At 34.8% G+C, this 21,435-nt stretch overlaps 2 protein-coding genes across 2 annotated transcripts in view; both read left to right on the forward strand.

Moving 5' to 3' along the window:
* The window catches only part of LOC132707756 (laminin subunit alpha), a 111,908-nt gene that overhangs the window by 73,016 nt on the left and 17,457 nt on the right, over positions 1 to 21,435 (forward strand). The window contains exons 31-35 of the mRNA XM_060679697.1: positions 13,090 to 13,464; positions 15,140 to 15,506; positions 16,292 to 16,708; positions 20,685 to 20,815; positions 20,874 to 21,152. Coding sequence (XP_060535680.1) covers positions 13,090 to 13,464; positions 15,140 to 15,506; positions 16,292 to 16,708; positions 20,685 to 20,815; positions 20,874 to 21,152 — 1,569 coding nt within the window. The remainder of the gene's footprint in view (positions 1 to 13,089; positions 13,465 to 15,139; positions 15,507 to 16,291; positions 16,709 to 20,684; positions 20,816 to 20,873; positions 21,153 to 21,435) is intronic.
* LOC132707757 (RNA exonuclease 1 homolog) lies at positions 1,779 to 10,109 on the forward strand. The gene is made up of 3 exons (XM_060679698.1): positions 1,779 to 3,461; positions 5,876 to 6,861; positions 9,215 to 10,109. Exons 1-3 carry the CDS (start codon positions 1,869 to 1,871, stop codon positions 9,948 to 9,950), a joined length of 3,315 nt encoding a protein of 1,104 aa, XP_060535681.1. The 5' UTR covers positions 1,779 to 1,868; the 3' UTR covers positions 9,951 to 10,109.

A 21,435-nucleotide genomic window follows, 5' to 3' on the forward strand; every position in this document is an offset into this window, starting at 1 on the left:
ATTTTTATGCACCCATAAACAAACTTATAATATCTATATACACGCGAAAGGAATTATTTTAAACACCATAGAACTTTCTTTTGGGATTTGAAAACACATATCGCATGACTTGAATTTCCCCAAAAGGGAATACCATAGAGTAATCTCGAATGGACGTGAGCATAGTAGAAATTTACCATGCATTTCCCATCCAAAACGGTTTTTAAAGTTTCAGTTAGGAAACGGTAAGTGTGCAGTTTTGAAGATAATGTTTTGCCGAGTTCTGGTGCCAAAAATTTAGATCAAAATTCTATTTAACTTGTGCCAAAATGCACGAAACCAAATACAAATATATGGATGTTGTTCGCACGTCGTTCCAGCCCAAAAGCATGTACTTCAAATCAACAGTTAAAACCGGTTATCAGAATACCATATTTGGAGCACTTACGTCTCTTACTTACGATCTTAACTAATGAAGAATAAATATATAACTGTCCCCAAAAGGTTATTTTGGAAACGGAACACTATTTTACAAGAACAATAAGTGTGTAATTATGCAAATAGTTGGTTCAAATGGCCACTAAAGTTAAAGTTAAACAACGTATGGTACCCACAGAATACCACATAAGTATGGCATACTAGATGGAGCAAGTATACCCATTTTAATCTACCAACAAAATGATTTGATTTAATTTTTATTTCCTTAGGGAAGGTTTGTAAAAAAAACAAAATTTTGTAAGTGGTAAATGGCCCCGTTCTCGGCCATTTTAAATTAAAATAGGATTGGTGCCCCATTTTCCGAAATGGAATAAATAAAATAGAGAATCCGCCCAGAAGTTTTTGTGTTAAAGTTACGTAGTAGTGTTGATATTAAGTATTGATACAGAGGTAAGTATTTTGCTTACTTTCTTGAACAACCGAATATCAATAATGCAACCTCTGGGTAAGTAAATCGATAAACCAAGTTTTAGTGACGTAAATATTGAATTCACTATGCCGCAAAATTTAGTAAGATTAAAAGATGAAATCGAACAGACACTTAAATTTCAGCACTTGTGGTCCAGGCATTTTCGAACACAGACCACTCAGCAAATACAATTTAACAGAAATAATAAATGTTTGTGTAATTATTTGCGTGAGAGCGAGTCCTGCTGCAGTGACGTCACCTGGTTTATTTCAGTTGCGTTTTGGGCTTCTTCAATAGTAAATATATCCATTATAAATGAAATTTTCAAATTGTTCTTTGTTAATTATTGGTCATTGCACTAGTAATGTGGAGCAACATTAAATTTTCGGAATGGATGTGTCATTAGTTACTTATGGTAAGCAGCTACTGAGTACAGCAACTTAATCTGTTTAGCCATACAGTATTTTCTCTGTTAACCTATGTAGGCACAGATAAAATTAAACCAAGTCATTCCCCGCTGCCGAAGGTCTTCCGGGTATTTAAATATAACTTATCTCATTTGCCAGACAGATGTTTAGCTTTATAAGATAATTTGTCGGTGCTGAAAAATAATTGAAGCTGAAGTTTGTTAATTTATTTGCGTAAGAAAATTGGTGGCGGTTTGAAGGTGTGATATTTTAATTTTTTTCCTTGTCTATATTCATTTTTCTTTACACCATAAAAAATTAGTCGAGATTAAAAAAAAATAAACGGTGATTATCAGGCCGTTACATAATCGGATTTAAGGATGGTGGATTTTGTTCATTTTTTAATCGGTGAATGATTCTGATAATGTTGGCCAGTAGAAATACGAAATTTTTTTCAATGGTACTGTCACTCATGACAGTGGCGATTAAATTGAGGTTATTGAAAGGGTTTTTTAACATCAACAGTTATTTGGATATTGAGATCTAAACATTAAATAAAAATATAGAGTAAAACAATGTTGCCGACGAAAGGATATTTTCAAGACATCGAGTGCCCTTTTAACGATACACCCTGCGGTCGGCCTTACTGTCATTTTCGACATAGGAAAAGACCTGCTGAAAATATAGATGAACCTGTTGCTGAAACGTCTAAATCGAATGTACCTGTTTACAAACCTACACCTAAAAGTGAATTGGAGAATATTCAAAATAAAACGCACATACCAATAAGTTATGTACCTGACCTGGCCTTTAGGAATGATCGACCATTAAGAACTTTTCCAAAATTTGAAAAACCAACTTATAAGCCAACACCTTTAAGTTTACTTTCTTCAGCAAGTAATAAAAATGCTTTGTCTGCACACAATGAAAAGCAACAGGAAACAATCAAAGATATACAACAAAACATTGCCAATAATGAGTATGATCCTCAGAAGTCTGAAATTAACTTTGAAGATCTGTCTAGTGAATTTGATTTAATAGATGAGATTATTAATGAAGATGAGTCTGATCATGCAGAGCCTGAGACCTTAATATCAGAAAATTTGACCAAGATTAATAGTGATATAAAAAAGGAACAGAATCGCTTAAATCTGCTGTTAAAAAATGATTTAAATACTGATTCCAACATTGAGAAAATAATTAAAAATGAAAAAGTTGCAATAGAAACCAACGGTGGGGACAAAAAGGTAAAACGTGAAAGTGGTGAACCTGTAAATGTAAAGAAGGAAAGCAATGGAAAAGATGTTAAAAAATCAGAAGCTGATGTACTACATTTGTTTAGTGAAAGCTCTCCCAACAAAACTGAGAAAAGGCCTAATGATAAAAGTGATAAAAAAGCTAGCAATACTGACAAGAAAGTGGAAAAACTTAAAACTAAAACGATCTCTCAAGATCAAAAGAATAGTTCTGAGAGGTCCCTCTTCAAAGTCAAAGTTAAGGATGAAAAAAAGCGGGACTCCAAATCTCACGAACGTGAAAAACATCGTAAAGAGGAAAAAAGGGAAAGCAAGCCTAATCAGAAACATGAGCGTAAAAGTCAAAATCGGGATAAAAGTCCAAAGGAGGATAAAAGCAATAATAAAAATAGTTCTAGTGATAACAGTGACAGTGATCAGCCGAATAGAAGGGATAGAAGTGGAAGCGGTAGCCAGCAAAAACATAAAAAGCGTAGTCGTAGCAGGAGGAGAAGCAAAACTAGGGAAAAAGAAAGAGGAAGTCATAAAAGGAAAAAAGAAAGCGGTGAAAAACCGCGAAAAAAATCGCGCAGTTCTGGGAGTGAAAGTGAACGAAGCACCGCTAGGCATAGAAACAGTCATTCTGATCGTGATGGTGATAAACGTAGTGCTAAGAAAAAGTCTGCTACTAAAGTTAACAGTGAGAGACCACATAAATCGACTGGATGTGATAGTGATAATGACAATGAACTAATTTCAATGGACACTAATGAACTAGGACTGTCTGATGTCGACTTAGACTTGGATGATGAAGATGAAACAATGAGAGAATGTTTTAGGATATTTAACGAATATAAGCCTAAACCCTTGAGGCTCTCATCCCCAAAGACTGAAGAAACAGACAAAAGTCTTTTAAGTGAGGATGAATACCATGTAAGTTAATTTCATCCAAAGGGTAAACTGCAATCAAAAACGTGTACATCAGTTCCTAGAAATTTCCAATTTTAGATAACTACATTAATTCTCTTATTAATACCTCTAATACCCACTAATTCCTTTAAAACCAAATAATGCCCATGCCAAGTTTTTGTTAAAAAAAAATTATGGTAGATAAGTTTAAAAACAGTTTCGGAAATGGAAAGGTATTAGGTTTGTAATTTATGACATTATCAGAGGATATGAACAGAAAGTGTTTCCCAGGTTGGTAGGTTCATCACTAGTTTGGAGTTTATTTTTTAAACAAATCAAAAAAAATGTATCTTTAGTTATTAGTTTATATTATAACTAAGAAACCACAAAATATAATAGTCAAAATGGAGATTGTTGCCTCAGCTTATATAATTTTTTAATTCACTTTCATATTAATTAAGTTTTTGTTAAGAATAATTTTTTTAGTGTACTATTGTAATTCATATTTTTTATTTTCGACAAAATTCACTATTTGCTAGACTAATTCTAGTAATCCCTCAACTGATGTCACAAATACTTCAACTAATATAACTAACTGCTCTACTACTATCTCGAAAAGAAAATGGAAAAAAACAGAAAAGAAAATGGAAAATGGAATTACTTAGCGACCAAGAGAAAAGGCAGGAAATTATTTTTAAGTTTCTAGAATTTTAAATTCCGTTTTTTACTGATAACTAATGAATGTATACTACACTACACACTACAAATAACATTTATTTTCTCAAATTAGATGCAACTATATCACTTTTATTGCAACAAAAGATAGCCATATAAGAGTCTTACATGCTAGTGAAATCTGAAAACAAAAAAGTAATTGAACCAAAAGATGCGCAAGATCCAGTGCTAAAACTTTCTTGGTAATTTTCAAAATTATACAGGGTGTGCGCGGTATTCGCAAAAAACTGAAAATTGGGTTCTCCTTATAATAACAATTGACCATAACTAGAAGGCTGTATTTCAGTTGTCGTTTCTAATACATGGCCATGTAGACGGCTAAAACTTTTGTATTTAATTTTTTGTATTTGTATTTTGTATTAGGTTTTCACATGTTGTACAGGGAGTTCGGGATATTCTGTGCTATATCCAAAAATGTAGTAGGTGTGTCGAATTTGCAGCTATCGACTTCAAATTTAGCAAAGAAGTAGAAGTTCATCCTACATCTAAACTCTAGAAATTGAACACAATCAAATCAAGTGAAATCTTTTTTTTTTATTTATTAGTTGTTTTGGCTTCCAGAAAACCAACCAAGAGACGCGAAAGACCCTGAAATTTTTTCTTTTTCTTAGTAATTTAAAAAACAGTATTATAGGCCGCATTAAGAGCTACAATTTTTGTATTTAATTTACTATTTTCAGGTATCATATACTCCGGTCGAGATATTTAAAAAAATCTATATGAAAATCACCATTCCGCGTCCGAATAGTTTCAGAATAAAAATTATTTTCTCAAAAACCATTTACTCTATTTGAAAAATTTATGGACTAGGAAATGTGGGAGATCCGAGGCTATGAACTATACGGCATTTTTTTCAATTATCTACAGGGTGTGTCGATTATGGGCAAAAATTCAAAAAGATCCTGAAAATTGCCATTATCTTTGGTAAATTATTAGCCATTAATAAACAAATTAAAAAATGTGGGATAATTTGGTTCATACAGTATCGTAAATTGTGTGGAAAAAGAGTTTCACTTTTCGTCTATTATACAGGATGCGCGAGATATTTGAAAAAATATCATTGGAAATTGTTACTACTTGTTCAAATTTTAATAATTATCACAGTTTGCCTTGACTTTGAAGTTCGGCGATAAGTGAAAGACACTTTATACAGATATATGAAATTATATTGATTTTGCGAAATCTCCATAGTGGCCCGCAGGAGCACTATAGAAAAAAATGCGTTTCTCTAGGATAAGAAACTCCAAAGCAACTTCTTTAAAATACGAGATTTGGAATTCAATCTTGTTATTGTTGTCTAGCAGTTATACCAAAAGTATATTAGGAAAGAGATATTCAAATGCGATTTTAACTAGATCCTTATTTGGCTATCTTCCTTTGCAATAAAAGTGATATCGTTGCATTTACTTTTTTATTTTTACAAAATTTTACTTACAGTGACCTCATAAAACGCCTTCTGGCGGAGATACAAGCAATCTAAATCAATTTACTCAAGGCACCATCGATAGCCAAAAAAAAACCACTCCAAGTTTGACGAAATGTGTTGAAAGTTATTGACATTCACAATCGAATTTATCTTAGCTTTGCAACATTATTGGTAATAAAACATTCTCCCATTTTCTCTTGGTACACCACGGTTTACCCCTCGATTTGATCTTAATTTCCTTCTGTTTAGTCATATCCACCCGGTTTGTAATTTTCAGTCAGCGTCGATTAGGAAGCGTATCGCTCATAGCGGCGCTGAAAATTCGAAGCTGCTCCCTCTACCGGCCGCTGTCAAAACGAAACCTGTAATAACGCCCGGTCAAATTATGAGCAACCGGTACAAAATTGCGAAACTGGCACAGGCAAACAACGAACAGGAGAACATCATGAACGAAGTGAGACAGATCACGGCGATACGTTCGGCCCCGAGTCTGTTAGAAGCGGCTCGGATGCACAAGCTGCGCAGATTGGAGCGTCAAAAGCAGGCGGAGAAAGCCGCCGCGCAGAAGCCGTCGACCAACGTCGTGGACGACATATTGAATGGGGCTCATAAGCCGGGCGTCTCGAAAGTTAAACTGCCGGTAAAGAAGATCGCTGCCGTACCGAACGTCGCGTTGATCGAGAAAGCGAAAGAGCGGATTTCATTGATAAAGCAGCGCAGGCTCGAGCCTCCGAGGACCGTGGCTCAAACCCAGAAAAGCGGTCGGGTGGCTCACGTACCGGAAGTTTCTTTGCCAGACATACCCGACGTTTTGCAGGCGGACAAATCGAAGCTGCCGGTTAACGTTAGAACCCGATTTTTGACGATGATAGTCGAGGAATGTTGCAAACTCTACGCGGCCAAACAGGACGCATACACCAGAGCGTTGAACGAGGAGTTTTCGTGTTACGAAAAATGCACTGTTCTCACGACCTACAGGAATTCGGCGATGCTCGCGGTAAACAGGCTGAGGAAGGAGATCCAGGAGCGGGAAAATCGGTTTTTGGGGCCCCTGATGAGCGGCGAGTCGACGTCCGCGGATAAAGGTTCGATTTTCAGGGGGAGAATGTTTTATGATCACGTCAAGAAGTGGGTGTTGACGGAAGATGAACTGGACTTGCACGGTTATCCTAGAGAGAGCAGGGAGAAGGGGAAGGCGGTCATTAATAATCAAAAAGACGTGGACTATTCTATTGTGGATGAGAATTTGAGAAAATGTAGCAGGTAACTATTGTTTTTGACATACGCTGTTGAAGATTTCTTAATTTAAGCATATCGGATTTTTGGAGCTTCTGGCAGGCATCATAGACTCCTTTTTAAAAAAAAAAAAGATTTCATTCAATCAACTTTTTATTCTATAAAAAAATATTCATGGTGGCTAATTAAGAAGGATAGGGTCGATATGACTGAATATTGCAAGTCAAATATATTACAATATTACATTAAATAGTTTGTAATTTAATTAACAAACAAAAAGATATTCCTCCTTATGAATAATATTTGATAGCAAACTATATAAGTTTATTTAGTTATATATTTACAAAAGTAAATATTAATAATAGTAAAAAATGCTTGGCCATGATTTTTTGCAAACAAATAACCCAAATCCCACCAAAAAGAAATAGAAATAGAAAATAATTATTGATATTAGTAAATCATATCTACTTTTAATCTTCTGTTAACTGATTAACTTGTACCTAACTAATTTTGAAGCAAATGTTAATAGCTACCGATGGATCCTTATCTCTACATATGTATTGTAATTGATATACAGGGTGTCCCGCGACATGATTGCCATAGCTTCGATGTTACTGGGGCGATTTCAACTTTAAAATGTCAAATGAACATATACCCTAAACGCTATTCTAACTGAGCTACAAGCATTTGAAATTTTAAAGATCATTTAAAAGAAACCCCTTCACTTTTTATTTTATTTTTTATATTTATTTATATTTTATATTAAACGAACCAATGAGGCGGTCATCAATAAATCCAAACCATTCTATCTATCTATCTTGAAAATGAGTTTGTCGTATATTTTCAAGTGCCCAACAATGTGAATTATTGGTGTAGTGTTCATCACTCAATAATATTATCCGACAAATCCTTGGATTGCCTGTTTCTCTCAAATGTCAATAGACATTGCTAAAAACAGTTCTACAAGGGACTTTACGAGTGGGAAATCGTCGACGATACTCATCAAGTGCCGCTCGTCTGTTTCCATTACACAATCCTTAAGCAAAGTCTTCGTTAGAAAACGTAAATATTATATCTTGAACAGTAATTTAATGTAACACACGAAAATGAAGACTCAAAATTAATTTAACTGACGTTTACAGTTACAATACATAAGATTCACAGCCACCTGGAATTTTTAATAATATTAAATATGAAATAAATAATTAAAAAATTGGCAACGCCAAGCCAAGTTGGCGGTAATGTCACAGAATACTGTGCGATTTTATGTGCGGTGTTTGTGATTATCTATTTTTTAGCGTTTGTTAACTGGACAAACTTCTACAAATTTTTTGGTTAATATATAATAACTTGTGGGTGAGAAATCCATAATCCCAATATTAGAAACAAGGGAAATGAGGATGTTGTTTAATTATATTAATTTATTAATTCTCTAAAACTAATTTCTGTGCAGTTCTCTTAAACTTAGGACTAATTGTTTATTGACTTGTTTTATACTAGTTTCTAATTTTCTTGGTTATATTTTGCAAGACCTACAGTTTTTGTAACCAAATTGTCCATAGACACTTTTCATAAGTATATATTTGGAAGGCGAAACTGCAATTGCTAGACTTGCCATGAAGGAATGAGCATTCTGTCTATAAGAGATACTTGTTGAACATTTTTTAAAGTTGGATGTTTCCTGTGCGATATTTAGTACCTCAAAGTTATATAGAGCCACATTTCGTAATTTCGACTTTATTTACATTTGCAATAGAGGTTGAATCTATAAATGTATTAAAAAAAAAGGGTTTGCACCGATTCACAGGCACAAAATCGGGAAAAAATAGCTGGTATCATGTCTATAGTCAAATTACTTACAGAATTATACCAAGGGCGCCGATTCGTGTGCTGTAATACTAACTATATATATACTAATAATATTAACCCTCCATTTGTCGCTTTTTTTTACCAACGTTTTCCACACCTTAATTCCTTTTTTACCTGAAAATTTAATGGGATTTCCACATACTTATTGGCGTTCAACGACCTGCCAGCGGCCATGTTGGTTGTTGGAAGCCGCAATGCCTTATGGATAGAAAATCAGAATTTGCAATTAAAGCTGCCATTGCTTAAAAACGAAATTTTAAATCTTGCGCATGCTCATCTTGAAGGGACCTTTTCAAAATATTACATATCAATTATTTTAATAATGTTAGAATTTAAAGAAGAAAGTATTCTAATTCACTTATTTTTGTATTCAATGCATTTGCTGTTTTTTTAGGCAAAATGTAAAAAAGTTATATGCGCAAACTTCTGAAGATGTAAGATTGTTCTTTTAAAAATTATTCTGAACTTTTGCTTTTTAGACAGTAATCTATTCCAGCATATTTTCTTGTAGGTGTTCGAAAATCTATCAGGTCGATGATGACGGCTGGCCATTATTCGAGGAGGAGTGCATGTATCATCCGCTCAAAAAACGGACGATTAGAGGCGAACAAGTATTCTTATGCTGTAAAAGTACCGATGACACCGGGTGTGTGACGTCCGACACTCACGTTTGTGAGGGATCGGCGAGCCATCAGCTCGAAGGCTACCAAACCACTCTACCCCCGGAAAGAGAGAACGACCCCAGGAGTTGCGCGGTCTACGCGCTGGACTGCGAAATGTGTTACACGACCAAAGGTCTGGAGTTGACCAGAGTGACGATAGTGGATGCCGACTGCAAAACCATCTACGAAAGTTTGGTGAAACCGCTAAATCCGATCGTCGATTACAACACTCGGTTTTCTGGTATCACAAAGGAACAAATGGACAGGACCAGTACGAGTATATTACAGGTTCAGGCCAATATTCTACATTTGTGCAACTCGGAGACGATTTTGGCCGGACACAGTTTGGAGTCGGACATGAAGGCGTTAAAAATAGTTCACAGTTCTGTCATCGATACGTCGATATTGTTTCCGCATAAAATGGGCCTGCCTCACAAACGCGCGTTGCGCGCGTTAGCCAGTGAATATTTGAAAAAAATTATTCAAAATGACGTTAGCGGACACGACAGTGCCGAGGACGCTATCACTTGCATGGAGCTGATTAAGTGGAAGTTGAAGGAGGAGTGCAAAGTGCGAACGAAATAGCGCAGGTGTCAAGAGTTTTACGTTGACGTTGGTTTTTATAAGTTATTTATTTGCACGCGGTACGAGTGTACCCTACAATAATAAGAAAATGTAAATAGATTAGCGTTACCGATTTGGCGAGTCAATTATCCTTTAGCTATTTGGTTCAGAATATATTGTTTCTTATATTCATTAAACAAATTAATGAAAACGTTTTTTTTATTGGCCAAAATGGTTATTTAAAATATAAAAATTTAAATCTATTATTTGGCGTCTCACAATAACTGAAGCGATATTCTCCGTCTTTCCAATGTGTTTTTAGATCAAACAGTTCGATGTTGCATGTTGCTTAACAACATGCAAGTCTCACACTTAAAACATGAATACCAATATCAAACAGTGAGTTGGTAACACAGAAATCCCTAGACTTGTCCTGAAACATAGCACCGCCCGGTAAAAATTGCATGCACGTCCCTTGCAAGGCGTTAAGTTAACACTTATACAACAGCATAATAGAGATGTGAAGTATGTAGGTGGTGTAAGTCGAGAGGCATTTACAAGCGGGGTGATTAAGACGAACTTAAAGTATTTTATAAATTAAAAAAATATTTTCAATTTAATAGTCAACTTTATATTTCCAAAGAATGATTAATTATGGGAAACCCACTAAGTCCACTACTTGCGGAAATTCTCATGGACAATTAGACGCGCAGATGCGTTTTTTCTTATTTCACTGGAACGGAAAGACAACTGCAGTCCTGTTTGAATCATATTAACTCCATACATAACCGTATAAAATTTACCATAGAGACGGAACTAGATAACTCTTTAAACAATCTGGACATAACTATAACTAAACTAAAGAACAAATTAGATGTTTCCATATACCATAAACCCTCACACACGGACACAATAATACATAATAACTCAAATCACCCTCACACACACAAATTGACTGCCTTTTATGCTTTTATCTACAGACTACTTTATATACCACTTTCCGCAAAAAAAATTGAAAAATAATTAAATATAAAACAAATAGTTTTTAACCATGGTTCGGACCGCTCTTTGATAGATAAGATTGTAACTAAAAAGCAGTTTCAAATAACTCTGAACTCTATCTATCTCACTTTAAATACCGAACCCAAAATTTATAAAACGATAAAATACATATGTAAATCTAGCAAGAAAATTTGAAAACATCTATCTAAAAACTAAATCACGAAAAATTCTACAAGTTTAAATGTGGATCATGTCCCAAAATTTATATCGGACAAACAGCTAGAACATTTAAGAAAATTAACGAACATAAAAGGGCGTATAAAAATAAAGTTCTTATTCTAACTATGTTATTCAGTTAAATTTAGTTTGACGATAATTTTGATTTTTTATATTTTTTAATAATCAATCAAAAAGCAAAAAACGGAATATTATACTGAAGTTATATATTACTTAATGACAAATTGGATTTAAGTGCGCCTCTCTTGTTAAATTTAAATTTATAACCCTATATATATATATATATATATATATATATATATATATATATATATATATATATATATATATATAATTATTGGAATATTGGTTTTTTCTTCTTGGACCGTTCTGTATATGTTAAAATCAAGACTTTTTTTTTGGTCCATTACGTAAAACAAAAGAAGAAAGTTTCTAATTCATAATAAATTTATTTAACGTTTCGACCGGTGTATTTGGTCTTTTTCAAAAATATCTAAAAAATAGATAGGGGTTTATACAAGGCAACGAGAACGAGAACAATAAAACTAACCCTAATTTTAAAATCAATGTAGAAATAAAAACATTTAGATACAACACACGACGGCACGATTTAAAATTGTAGAAATAAAACTGTAGATATAAAATTGTAAAATAGAAATATAAACGATGTAAATATTGACAATAACAATTTGCATGCGCGTGTCTGCGAATCTATCGTGCGGACTGAGATATCAATTTGCATGCGAAGCAGAACTACGAAAGTACGCATTTTTCCCGGCGATGTTATTTATTTACTTCATTTTCAATTTTTCTCTAAAATTAAAGCAAAAATATCAGATGAAAAAAGAAGTAACATAGTATATGAAATTCCATGTTCGGGTTGCCACAGTGTGTACATTGGACAAACGAGTCAGTATCTCAAAAATAGAATGAATAGACACAAATTTGACAAAACCAACAAAACAGCTATTCATACACACTGTAGTGAAACTAAACATTCATTCGATTTTCAAAATGTAAAGATACTGCAAACAGAGCCTAATACTAAGAAAAGAGAACTCTACGAATCGATAGAAATTCAAAAAAACAATAAATCGATAAACTTTAAAACCGATACAAAAGGCCTTAGTAAAATTTACCATACAATTCTGATTTAAATATAAAATATAATCTAAAAACTAAATAAATAAGGGTAGCTGGTATAAAATTAAATCTAAAGTAAAAAATGAAGTAAATAAATAACATCGCTGGGAAAACAAACGTACTTTCGTAGATCTGCTTCGCATGCCAATTGATATCTCAGTCCGCACGATAGATTCGCAGACACGCGCATGCAAATTGTTATTGTCAATATTTACACCGTTTACATTCCTGTTTTACAATTTCATATCTACACTTTTATTTCTACAATTTTAAATCGTGCCGTCGTGTGTTGTATCTAAATGTTTTTATGTCTACATCGATTTTAAAATTAGGATAAGTTTTATTACTTTCGTTCTCGTTGCCTTGTATAAAACCCTGTCAATTTTTTAGATATTTTTTGAAAAAGATCGAATAGACCGGTCGAAACGTTTAATAAATTTATTATGAATTAGAAACTTTCTTCGTTTGTTTTACGTAACGGACCATAATATATACCCAAAAAAAAAGTCTTGATTTTAATATATATTTAGAAATGCATATGATGATATTGCAGGTTCTCCCCGAATGACAAATTATATTGTGTAAAAAATTTGATGAAATTTATTCACGATCATTTATCAAACTAACGGGTGAGAACAAACAATGCAAGGCATAGAAAATCACAGTCGAAACTTAAAAATAGCTTTTAAATGATTGAAACGAGGCTGTAAACTTCTTTTGTCGATCGGTTTATCATTAATTTCCATTGTCGTTTTAAACGGTTCCTTTCGCTTTATAGAAAGGACCGCCTCAAAGTCAAACTGAGCAACATACAAAATCAAATCGGGCAATCAAAAGTAAACCTCGACGAGTCGGAAGCGCTGCTGGCGAACGCGTCGGACTTGATAGAGGTGGCAATAGGGAAACTCAAAGCGCTTCAAGTAACTCCCGACGATTTGGAGACCAGAAACAACGAGTTCTTGGCGCGACTCGACAACAACGAGCAAGAAATCGAACAGATAAAACGGCTGCGGCCCAAAGTACAGGAACACGCTGTCAATTTGTCGGACACTGTGCAGAAACTGCAACACATTCTCTCCGAAAGTCAGTTCGAGTCGAACGACGCGATCAAGGCTGCGAGGGCGTACAAAGATATCGTCGAAGCCGTCCGGAGGTAAGTACATTTCGGTTTAGTCACGAATATTGTAGTATCAATTTTAAACTAATTTTTGAGTTTGTTGCATTATTTTTGTTAATTTTATGGTGTAACGCCAGAGGACAGGCAACTAAGGGTTTTCATGATATAAATTTAGGAGGTTGATTGGGTTTTTTGGGAACACTCTCCATGTGATTTTTGAGAGGGAATCCAGAATCAAAAAAGGTGGTTGAAGTAAAGTTTCCCAGAAGTAATTTTTGTATGATTAGCAGTTCTTCTAATACCTATACCAGGAGCAATCCGCAATCAACATCTACGGTTTAGGTGGTAGGCTCCCGCTTTTTTACCAAGCCTCTCTGATCCCGCTCCTTTCTCTTGATTCCGTTGCCTTCCGTCTTGGATTCCAGTTTCCCAGAGGGCTTTCCGGAGCGTGTTTTTATTCACCTCTCCGCCACCATTATCGACCGTGACACTGGGCTGGTTATTTTCCAGTTCGATCGAGATTTACATAATAACTACAAGATGTTTTTCATGTTTTATTTAGTTAGAATTCCATTTGTTTTTATCTTTTCAGAATGACCTTCATTGACGAAATCTTGAACCTCAAACATCCCAACTAGCAAAATGGAATTCTTGAAGGGCTGATATTGAACTGCGGTGGCTTTTACTTGATGAAAATCCATTTATCAAAATAACTAAACTAAAAGTTCAGATTTTCACGAAATTATATATTATGACATGACAATTGTTTCGACAATACCGTGTCTTTATCAAATGTGTGACATATGACAAATTCAGTTTAAGTAACAACTATTATAATGAATTCAGAGATTTTACATTATACTTTTTGCATACTACATTCCTTCAATCACACAAAACTAGGTAATAATAGTATTGGTATAGATGTCCAAAATCTGGAATCTGAGGAAAATTCTTTCAATAATGAAAACGACAATACGACTACTAGTGAACGAAGAAGAACATGTAAAATTGCTTTCAGAAACCGAAAATTGAAATTACAAAACGGCCTATTACTTGGGCAACCTTTTATAATATTACACATTCAGCATTAATGGAGCTTTTTACTGTATGGAATGAACCTATACTCTAAATTTTCTACCAATCACCTACCGCATGTAGAGAGCGCGTTAGTAAGCCTTCTTGAACTTTTTTAAACATGTTGTTTAGAATTTAAAAATGAAGTAATATACCAGGTGTTACTTTTAAAATAGGAAAGTTGATACTCGCTCACGCAACACCCTGTATATATTACATTAAAATAAATTCAAGATTTGTAATACCCCAATTACCTTTTGAATTCAACTTGGCTCCATCCCCTATAGTTTCTGAGATACGGTAGTGTCCCATTTGTGTGTGCTCTTCGAAGCATGCAAACGATTTTCTAGAATATGGTTTACACTTTAGTGGCTTAGGATTTATTAAACTACTAAATGATAAAATGTTTTCATTGTGCTCAACTAAACAAAATTTTTTTTATATTTTTTTTGAATATGTGACGCATTATAAAACCATTGTATAGTAGACTTATATAGATAGCATAGCCGCATACACTTTTAATAGAACTTTTTTGCTAACAAACCGTTGTATAAAAATCGGCCCATTTTGGTTGTATAAGAATTATTTAATCGTTTTGTAGAACGTTATAAGGTTAACATTAAATGTTGGTTTACAGCGCCAGGGATGCGGCAAACACGGCGGAAAACGATACTAATCACGCGGTCGAAATCTTAGGCAACGTTCAGGACCGGACGTTGGAGTCCGATTCAAACTCGTCGAAAGCACTGGACGACGCGCACAAGCTTAATCAGAGGACGAGCGGCGATCTCGAGCCGCAGCTTGAAAAGGCCGTCGACGCCTTCGCTCCTGTGAAGGTGGTCCACGAAGATAATCAAGATCTGCTGCAGGATATAGAGAATATCTTGACGAACATCCAACCCGTGTCGCTGGCCAAGGCGTTTAAAAATGCCTCGAACATGGCGGACGCGGCGAGCAGCCACGTCGAGGAGATCGAGAAGAGGGTCAACACATCGTTTGCTTCCGTAAGTGTCACCAAGCCGCTTATAATTTAACATCTGATCAAATAAGCACTAAACAAAAAAAAGTCAATAGGCTGTCAAATGATAAAATGTTGAGAATTTAGGTGTAATCCTATGAAATAAGTTTAGTAAAAGCTCCTTTTTGTTTTTTACATTTCCTCGTAATCGGGCGTCTTTAGTTTAGGAGCCTTCCGCCGTGTCCTGGTTATCTATTGAGACACCACCTGAATTATTAACTTTCTATACCAGATACAGCCCTCTTACTGTGAAGAGCTTCATTGAAACAGATACAGCAGGATGATTGGCGAAACGTCAGCAAGTTTAGTTCATCAACAACCGACGCAGATGCTAGTAGGGTATCGATTGTGCGTTTCTTCGTAGGACACTCTCCGCTTTCATTCTTGCGTGGTTTTTTGATTACCTTTAAGTCCACTATGTCCCGGGACGTGTTATGCAGCCTAACATGGATATTGTCTCTTGACACAAGTTGCTTTTTTTCAGCATCTGCGCACTTCTGCTGTCAGACTGACAATCATCATGCCTGTCAACTCACCCAACGTTGCCAAATCATCGGAGCAGATGCCAGCTTTAATATGATACCAAATTATCAAATTTCTGTTAGCTCTTGTTTTCTTATAATTGTTGTGTTGTGCACAAGTCAGGAAGATCTCTAATTATTACACGCAACGTCACACATCAACCACTTCGTTGGTCATTAATTTTTTAAATTGACAATAATCAGCAAGATGCTCGCGCGTAAGTCTATATTGTCGTAAATTTTACCTTAGCTCCCGGAGGAAAAGGAGAAAGCTCAGGCCCTTCCGAAAGATTTGGACGACATCAAACGGAACATCGTGCAAACCGATAAGCAAATAGAAACGGTAAACGAGAAATTGCCGGCCATAGTCGACAGTTTGGAACAGCTGCCGCAAGCTCAAGCCGTACGGAACAAAACCTCCGACGGAATTAAAAACAGCGTAAATAAATTGAACCAGCAAATTCAACTGGCCAGAGATATCGCCAACAGAATCAAAATCGGCGTCAAGTTCTATCCGAACACTACCCTCGAACTCAGGAATCCCGACAACATCGACGACATGACTACATCGACCAAAATAAGTGGATATTTCAGGACGGCCAAACCGAATGGACTCATCTTTTACCTCGGCAATCCGAATGGAACGAACCTGAGGAAAACCAAGTCCGTGAGTTGAAAACTATCTGCCTTATTGTTTCTCTTTTTATTTATTTTTTATTTTTTTTTATTATTTGAGGAAACTGTTGGTTGCTCTCCATTTTTGCAGTTTTTTCGTAACTCACGGGTTTTTAATAAACGAGAATTGACAAACGTCAAAATTCAAAGCGTGGGAAATATCTCGGAAACCATCCGATCGCTCCCAAATCCGTGCGTTAAAATCCCAGAAATGTCCAAAATGGCCCGGATTCGTGGGAAATTAGGTATTTTACGGACGGGATTAGAAAAAAAATATTTTTCTGTAGTATATTCGAAAATAGATTAATAAGGGAATTTCAAAAAGCCTTGCGAGTTTTTTAAAGAAAAAAAGGTATACTGATGTTACATTTTTTTAAAATAGTCACACTATATTTACAGCTGAAAAGACTATGCATGTTGTTGAATAAGTACTGTCAATTTATCTTAATAACATTTTAATTGACTAACTTTTTTGTTATTAGAAATGCCAAGGCAAACAAAAAAACGAAATGTAGGGTTAGTAACCCAGTTTTTTTCCGAGTGACGTATAAAATAACACTCTCAATTTTCTGACATATGAGCCTACATCGTATTTTTGAAAATCTTATTCCGATTACAATGATGTCACACACTTTATATTTGAGTCCACTTGTTTTTGACAAATCAGCAAAAATATATATAATTTCAAAGAGTGTCCTGACTGACAAATAAAAATATGTTTATATTTGACATATTAGTATGCAACGTTGATGGTTGAATTATTGTCCAAGTCATTATTGTTAAAATGAGTTTTCGCGAATTTAGTATCCATAAAAGCAGTGATATGCTTCAAGTATACTTTCTGAATAATAAAAGCACAACCGCAGCTCGTCGTCAGTATATTAGACTTTATCCAGAGCTCGGCCTCCTTCAAAACAGATATTTCCAAGGCTGGCGAAGAAATTTGCAAAAAACGGTAATTTATTAAATGCCAAAAAGGTATGCGGGAATCATAATCTTTTAAGAAAATAAGGCAAACATATTAAGATTCTATGAAGCACATCCAGTTTCCTATATTACTGGAGTATATGAAGAGACAGGTATTTCTCGGGGATCAATCTACTCAGTTTTGAAATAATATAAATATAATGCATTTAAACTTCGTAAAACTCAAAAATCAAGTGCAGAACAATGTCAAAGGAGATGCAGACATAATTAGAATAATAATTTTTTGAAAAACATTTTATGGACTGAGGAAAGTTCATTCACTACAAGATAGGTTTGTAATAGACAAAATACACGATATTGGTCTTTAAATAATCCTAGACAAATACACGAAATAAAAACCCAGGGGTACCAGTCAATTAATATATGGTGTGGTGTCATGGATGGGCACATTTTGGGTCCCATATTTAGAGATCAAAAGTTAACTGGAGATCATTATTTGCAACCCTTAGAGCACCAACTAGAACAATATATAGAAGATTTACCCCTAAATATATCAGGGCTGATTGTGCAAATGTGCAATGTTGTGCAAATTAAAAATTTTCTTAACATGGATTATCCCAGAGGTTGGATAGGGAACGGCGGAACTATGGATTGGCTAGCCGACAGCTCCGACTTAACTGAACTTTAATGGATTTTTTCTTTTCGGGGCACATAAAAAATCATGTGCACAGAACTCCTTGTAATAATGTCGTGGAACTTCTGCAAAGAATTTCAGAGGCAATCAATCAGTTAAGAGACAATCCGGAAACGTTACTAAATGCAAGGCAAACAGAGTGTATGAGAAATGTGTTCAGAAAAATGATGGCTACACACAGCAGGATTTAGAATAGTTAAAGAATTTTTTACTTTAGTGTGCCATTTTTAGTGTTTTTGTTCTACTTTAATTTGTACATAATTATTGTCGTTGCATTCAGTCACGGCACTCTTTGAAATTATATAAAAATTTCCTATTTTTGCCGATTTGTCAAAAACGAGTGGACTAAAATATAACGTATGTTACATCTTTGTAATCGGAGTAAGATATTCTATTAAACACATATAATATACAGGGAGTTCCATTTAAAAAAATGTGTCATATGTCAGAAAATTAATTGTTTTATTTTATACGTCACTTGCAAAAAAAAACTTGGCCACTAACCCTACTTCTCGTTTTTTTTTGTTTACCTTGATATCTCTAAAAACAAAAAAGTTGGAGCCAATCAAAATGTTATCAAGATAAATTGAACGCACGGTACATCGGCCAAGACTGGAAATTATTTTCGACTTTGTGAACTGACCACTATGAAGCGTAATATAGGCACAATATTCGTATACTAATGATAGTTGAGTGAATAGTGTTTTAAACCTACGATAAATTCAATTATTTTTGTTTAATGCTTTAGCTCTATCACTGAAAAGAAATAAATGAAGGGGAATGTTCGAACATTTTAGGAAGAAAATGTTAATAACTGCTCAAAAGACTTAACGCATTTTAATGGACTTTTGCTATTAAAAGGGCTTTTCCTAGACTATCGACAGTGCTCTGAATGGTTTGATGCGATTGCCTGGTTTACCTTGCCACCAGATTTACTTTTCCGGTATAATCACAAAAGAAATAAATTTTGTAAAGATGTGACTTTTTTAACATCAGTAAATAGTCAAATAAAAGCCCGGCAACCCAGTGATAACTGCATCTCATAATCCTTCAGCAAACCTAAAATATGAATGAAAGAACGTAGAACTCACAAAAATTTGAATTTTAGAAAGCATTTATTTCCATGTCTAATGTCTAATTATCCCTTAATATAACAAATATTTTTTATTATATATTAATTGACAAATGACATTTCAAGTCAAAATAGAATTTTGTTGTTTTTCAGTTATCTTTTCAGTAAAAATTTGAAAGTGACAAATTTCCAGTATTTTGTTTTGTCCGATTTACTCCTTTTGTTTATCAAATGCATCTCTCACATGAAAATAAGATGACATTTCGAGTAGGCACTTTCAGTCTTTTGTAAAAGTTATTATGTCAACGAAAAACGTTGAGGCTTTTCGAGACTGGACATTTTTATTTTTTTTCCTACAATTTCCTTTAACTATTTTAGTTCACCAGTCAATTAAATAATTTTCAAAGATGCAAAAGTTTAAGCCATAAATCAATTCTCAATATTAATTTCGTAAGGAGGATTCTAGCATTTTCAAAATGCAGTGATGTTGCATGTTTCTAATAAATTATTGAGATAAAGTATAAGGAATCTACCAAGAAATTTTCGCTCGGCGCCGTGAGATTACTTATGAGATCCACTGCATAATTGCAACTATTATCATCGCATGCAGTATACAAATAAATTGTTGTGGTGATATAAACGAATGTCGCAATATCTACAGGGTATCCCACGAGGTGACTGCCATAGCTTGGGAGTGTTTTGCTAGAGTAATTTCAAGTTAAAAACATTTATTATTATCGAATTGTTTATATAGTCTAGCTCTTCTTAAAATTAAAATGGTAGCTCTTCTAACAGTCTAAGGATCAGCACCAGTTGTTCTCTGTCATAAAAAGTAATCTAAGGGATTAAGGTCAGGTGACCTTGCTGCCCAAGGGACTGCTGAACCAATCCACCGGTTTGTATAATTTTGATCAAGTAATTCTGTTACAAATATTCACCGAAACTCTATCTTGAAAATGGGATTCCCTAATTAGTCGTGGATTTTCAAATGTCCTACAATGTGAATTCCTGGTGTTATTGAATTGATAATTGATAATTGATAATACTGGAGCAACTAATTCCACAAAAAGTATTAAAAAATTTCAAATACCTGTATACGTTGATTTGACATTTATTACTTGAAATCACCCCAACAGTCACGTCGTGGAACACCTTGTATGTTTTAGATATTCGTTTCTACGCAGTTTTTGATGTTCTAGATATCTGAAATATTAGAGTCTATATGAGAAAAAATCGTAATGTTCTTTACCAAAATAACTCCTTCACTCCGTCTAGGACGATTATATGGCACTGGTAGTACAAAACGGTTACCCGGTCCTTAAACTGGACATAGGAAACGGACCCGAGCAAGTAATCAACTCAAAAAACGTGTCCGATAATATTTGGTATCAATTCATTATTGACAGGTAAACGAGATACGAGTTAAAAGAGTGATCCCGCTTTTTACCATGTTTTATCGTTAAGGGTGGGTCACAACGCCAAACTGACGATTCGCGAAGAGTTACCGGGCGGACAGGAAAACTTAACCGTCGCGGAAAAACACTTGTCCGGCCCGTACACCATATTCAACCTCGACAAAGAAAGGTCGAAGCTGTTTGTGGGCAGCGCCCCAGGTGACATGCAAAAGGACATCGATGTCAACTCACTCGATGGCGAAATAGAGGACTTGGTGATCGGTAACACTCCCTTGTCGTTGTGGAACTTTGCCAACGGCTCGGAAAACAACCACGGCGCAATCGAAAGGTCGGTTTTTCTTCGTCAAGATTCTTAAAAATATTAGATGTTGCCTTACGCTTTTACAACATACAATAACGTATTTTTAAAATGGCGAGGTATCACCCAAAGGAAGCTTTTTAACCTCAATCTAAACAATAAAGAAACATTCGTAATCTTCCAAAAAAACTTCCAGAGGATACTGTAATACTATTTACAAAACTTCTGGATTCCTCCTGTGTCGGTTGTTGTTGAGTCGAACTTGCTGACATTTCGCTAGCTGTTGGCTTCTTCAGAGCAGGAGGAATGCAGA

Source organism: Cylas formicarius, unplaced genomic scaffold (assembly GCF_029955315.1).
Source record: "Cylas formicarius isolate icCylForm1 unplaced genomic scaffold, icCylForm1.1 PGA_scaffold_9__14_contigs__length_23061073, whole genome shotgun sequence".
NCBI lineage: Eukaryota > Metazoa > Arthropoda > Insecta > Coleoptera > Brentidae > Cylas > Cylas formicarius.

Coding starts and splice junctions, on each gene's coding strand:
- LOC132707757 (XM_060679698.1), top strand. CDS start 1,869: ATGTTGCCGACGAAAGGATATTTTCAAGACATCGAGTGCCCTTTTAAC. Junction 3,462..5,875: donor TAAGTGAGGATGAATACCAT/GTAAGTTAATTT, acceptor TGTAATTTTCAG/TCAGCGTCGATTAGGAAGCG. Junction 6,862..9,214: donor AATTTGAGAAAATGTAGCAG/GTAACTATTGTT, acceptor ATTTTCTTGTAG/GTGTTCGAAAATCTATCAGG.